The sequence below is a fragment of the Buceros rhinoceros genome, unplaced genomic scaffold (genome assembly GCF_000710305.1).
Source record: "Buceros rhinoceros silvestris isolate BGI_N320 unplaced genomic scaffold, ASM71030v1 scaffold11419, whole genome shotgun sequence".
NCBI lineage: Eukaryota > Metazoa > Chordata > Aves > Bucerotiformes > Bucerotidae > Buceros > Buceros rhinoceros.
Genome location: NW_010430950.1, coordinates 23,084 through 27,046, shown reverse-complemented (window position 1 = coordinate 27,046; position 3,963 = coordinate 23,084). Strand labels below are relative to the sequence as shown.

Sequence of the window (3,963 nt, the reverse complement as noted above, 5' to 3'; positions counted from 1 at the left end):
GGGCGGTTGCTGTGAAGCGATAGAAATGGGCAGGTACAAAGACAACTTCACCGCTGCGGGCTACTGCTACCTGGAGTCGGTGGCCAGGATGACAGCCCAGTAAGTGAACGGGCTTTGTGGCTCTGTAACCCAGTGCTGCTGGGTGCAGCCTGAGTGAGCTCTGCTTTTCAGTTGCAGTCAGGCATAACTGAGCATGAGGATGGATCTTCCAGAACGGTCTGTAAGAGCTCGCTGTTGTGAGGTGGGCGGCATGTATTGTGCACCTCAGTTACTGCTTTTTGAAGAGATTTCCTGAGATTTAAACCTGGAGTTGGTGACTTTAACCTCTGGTTTCTGACAGGAGTAGTGTCACCTGTCCCTCCCCGAAAGCAGCGTCAGGTCAAACGCCAGGCTGATAACCTGTTCTGCTGACAGCACAGGGCGGCAGGGTGGGTGTGCTGCGGGCACAGGTTACCCTGATGCCCTGTCAGGGTCCCTATCACTTCAGCTGGGACACCAGGTTGGGGACTTCTCCCTCGGGCAGGTCTGCAGGAGCCTAATAGCTGAAAGCTGCGCTGCCTTTGCTTGGGAACAGTCGCTGTCAGGGCACTTTGCTGTTAGAGCTGACACAGGGCTCGTTTTGCAGAGACGTCCTCAGCCTGGGGATCACGCTGGCGGAGCACCAGAAGACCATCCTGAGCGGGATCCAGACACTCCGGGCGCAGGTGATCCAAATGCATGGCCGAGGCGTGCAGGTGTGATGCAGCCCCTGCAGAGGTGCAGAGCCCTGACCCAGCTCCCAGGGAGGAGGCAGCAGGCTGGCCCCACACAGGACCACCACTCTGAAACCTCGCGGTCTCGGGTGGGGTGAAGGAATCGCTGGGCTGCTGCCAAAAAGTCATTCCACCTGGCAAGAGAGCAGGGCTTCCCGTCCCCCGTGCCGGGGAAGGCAAGGCTTCCTGGACGCCAGCGGTGTGCCTGGGTGGATGCGGCGCTCCCCAGCACTGTTCTGTAAGATGAGTCAAACTGTAACGATGCTGTTTCACATGGTAATTAGGTGAACAGGGTGGATGGACATTTGTGCACTGTCTTAATCCAGAGCTGACAGCATTTTCCTCTCTCACATCCTACTGGTGAGATCCATGGGTATTTTTATACAAGCTGACATGTTTTAGCAACCCCATAAGGAGTTTTGTTGCTTTTATTTTTAGAGACCAGAGCACAGCTCACACCCCGCACCCAACTTCTGGAAGGTGACTTTCCCCATCTGCTGTGCTGAAGGAAATTCTTTCTCAGCCGCATCCCTTCCGCTCCAAGAGTTACTGCACTGTGTCTTGATGCCACAGTTGGTGAACAAAACCAAATATTTTCCACTAAATTGCAGAGCAAATGGTGCTGAATGTTTCTAAGGCTCTCTTGACAAGACAATTTCAGGGGAAGAAGTGGAAAGGCTCGATGAAGAGAGCCATAGCTCAGAGGACAAGCAGTGGAGCCCTTGGGCTGCCCTGCTAATGCTCTCAGCTGCCTTTCACGCAGGTCCCGGTCCCTTGTTGTACTGCACAACCCAGCAGCGGGGTGGGAATTACAGACCAGAGCAACAGCTGGCAGCACCCACACACAGACCTGCCACCCCTGCAGGACAGATGATGAAGCATCTGCTGCTACTTCAGCCTCTCTTCCCTGCTTCCAACCTTGCCGTTTTGCAGGTGAAGTGTCCCACATCTTGCCTTCGCTGGCTTCCTGGGCAGCTCTGATGGCTCTGACTGCTGTCCCTGGGCTGTGCAGCAAAGCATGCAGCACATTGCTGCGTACCGACAACACAGGCTGATGCCAGAGCCTGAGGACTTCCTGCTGTCAGACGGATGAAAATCTGGGCATGGGATTGGAGCCAGACAGTGGTCATGGCTGTGCTCCGGGCAGATGCTTCCCGTGTCTGCTCTGGCCACGTGCCCCTGGCCACTGGAAGGGCCACCTCAGCTGCAGCGAGTGCTTGTCCACTCTTCTCCTCCGGCTGCCCTGTGGTGGGACAGGAGCAGGGAGGGGAACAGCAGCTGGAGTGTCCCGCTCTGCCATGCCAGGGCAGGTGAAGGGCTGGGCAGAGGTCTGTGCCAGAGGGGGACAGTGCCCGTGCACCCTGCAGCACCCACAGCCTCTGGAGTGGGCACTCCCTGGGGCTGGGTGTTCAAGGTGGCAGCAGGGGCTGTGCTGGAGGGACCTGACACCCCGGCCAGGCACTGGGGCTTGGGCAGGACTGACCATTGCGTCTGCGGGATCCCTGAGATCCTGGTCCCGGCAATCCAGGGCACACTGGCCGTTCCTGCGGTGGCAGAGGGGGTGCAGTGCTGCCTTGCGTGCTGGCAGCTCCCGCTGACGCGGGCCTGGTCCCTGACGGAGGACACAGATAGCATCTGCTTAATGACACAAGTTTTCTTGAAGTTAGTTAATTAAATGGGTCTTTGCCGTGTACAGAGTTTTGTAGGGATTTATTCTCATCTTTAGCTATTGCAAGTGAATTATTAATGATGAAAGGCAAAGATTTACAAAGGGACTGATGCTGTGGGAGATGTTCACAGTGCAGCTGGAAATCTGTTTGAGTCAGATTCTCCTGCCAGCCTGCGCCGAGAGGGTGGGGATCTGAACGGTGATGGAGCGCTGGGCCCTACGGCAGCCTCTCATGGGGCTGACACCGCACTGGCTCCCCAGGCATCTTCTTCCCTTCCGGCTGCGTGGTCAAGCAGAGCGACACAGCCGTGGGTGTGCTGGTGGTTGTCCTGGGCCCGCTGCCTTTGCGGAACACGCCACCGTAGGGGTCCAGCTCCCGCTTAGCAAAGCCTCGGTCACAGTGGTTCCCTTTTCACCAGCCGTCAGGCTCTTCTGGCTCAGCCAGGCTGGGTCCAGGACTAACGCTCCAGACTAACTTTGTTCACGTGCTTTAGCCTGGTTGTGTCAGAGATCAGAACTCTCTGCCTGAACGTCACCAACCAGCGGCCTCAGGAAGGTGCTAGCTAATGCTGATTCATCAGTTCTCTGCCCTGCACCGGCGTTCCCGGGCAGTGCTGTGGTGAGCACCGCACCACTCAGCTGCTGCCTGTCCCGCAGGCTGGCGGGGGCGATGGCATGTTCCCCTGCGCAGGTTTTGAGCTCCTGGTAGTGAAGGAGAGAGTGAGCCAGCCCAGACACGCGTGAGCAGAGCCCGGGGCAGGACTGATTGCCCCGTGGAACTGGAGCTGCCCTGGCGGTGGGTGGCTGCTGGGTGTGCTTCGGGGAGCTTGCTGCTCTCCGGGGTAAACAAGTTCTCTCCTTCCTGCCACCTCTGCAGTTTAAACAGCGTTCCCCAGTGTCGCTTGGTTAGTTTTTTAAGGGAAATACTTTGTCTTTAAGTTGGCCCTTGTCCTGTCTGGTTGGTCACATCCTACTGTTTCACACCCAAAAGAGTAATAATGGTGAACCGAAACCTTCGTTTGGTGGAAATGCCAGATCCCGAGGATCAAGTGCAATTTGTATGCTCTTTGTGTTTACATTTTATCTATAGAGAAAGTGTATTATAGTTCTCCAGGCAGGGAGTTGAACCAACGTGATTCCGGATCCTCCCCCCCTTTCCCTGCTCTTGCCCATCCGCCGGCATTCCCAGCAGCTCCTGCGTCAGGATGTGGGAAGCCGTGCTGGGAGGTCGCTGCCCCGGGGCTGGCTCCAGGTCCATGCAGCTGCTTTGGGAAGCTCTGGGGAGATCCAGGTCTTGGTGACGGGGCGACAGAGGGGTTCGGGGTCTGGGAAGCAGACCAGGCAGCGACACTCCTGAAACCCCCAGAACAGACCCTGCCTCCAGAGTTACGGATGTGAGAAGGGGCCAGCTGGGCGCTGCTGGGATCTGCTCCTCCGTCCCTCTGCGCTTTGTCGGGCTGGAGGGATGAACCTCAGCACAGCTTGTCTGGAGCTGTGGCAGTGCTCCTGGGCCACCGTCCTGGCGGCTGGGGCGGGGGCCCT

At 57.5% G+C, this 3,963-nt stretch overlaps 1 protein-coding gene across 1 annotated transcript in view; it reads left to right on the top strand.

The window, feature by feature from the left end:
• EPHA10 (EPH receptor A10) overlaps positions 1 to 740 on the top strand; it is a gene marked incomplete at its 5' end in the record, with an annotated part of 4,992 nt that extends 4,252 nt beyond the window's left edge. Inside the window, 2 exons of the mRNA XM_010143233.1 lie at positions 34 to 99; positions 626 to 740. Coding sequence (XP_010141535.1) covers positions 34 to 99; positions 626 to 740 — 181 coding nt within the window. The remainder of the gene's footprint in view (positions 1 to 33; positions 100 to 625) is intronic.
• Between the last annotated feature and the right edge of the window lie 3,223 nt (positions 741 to 3,963).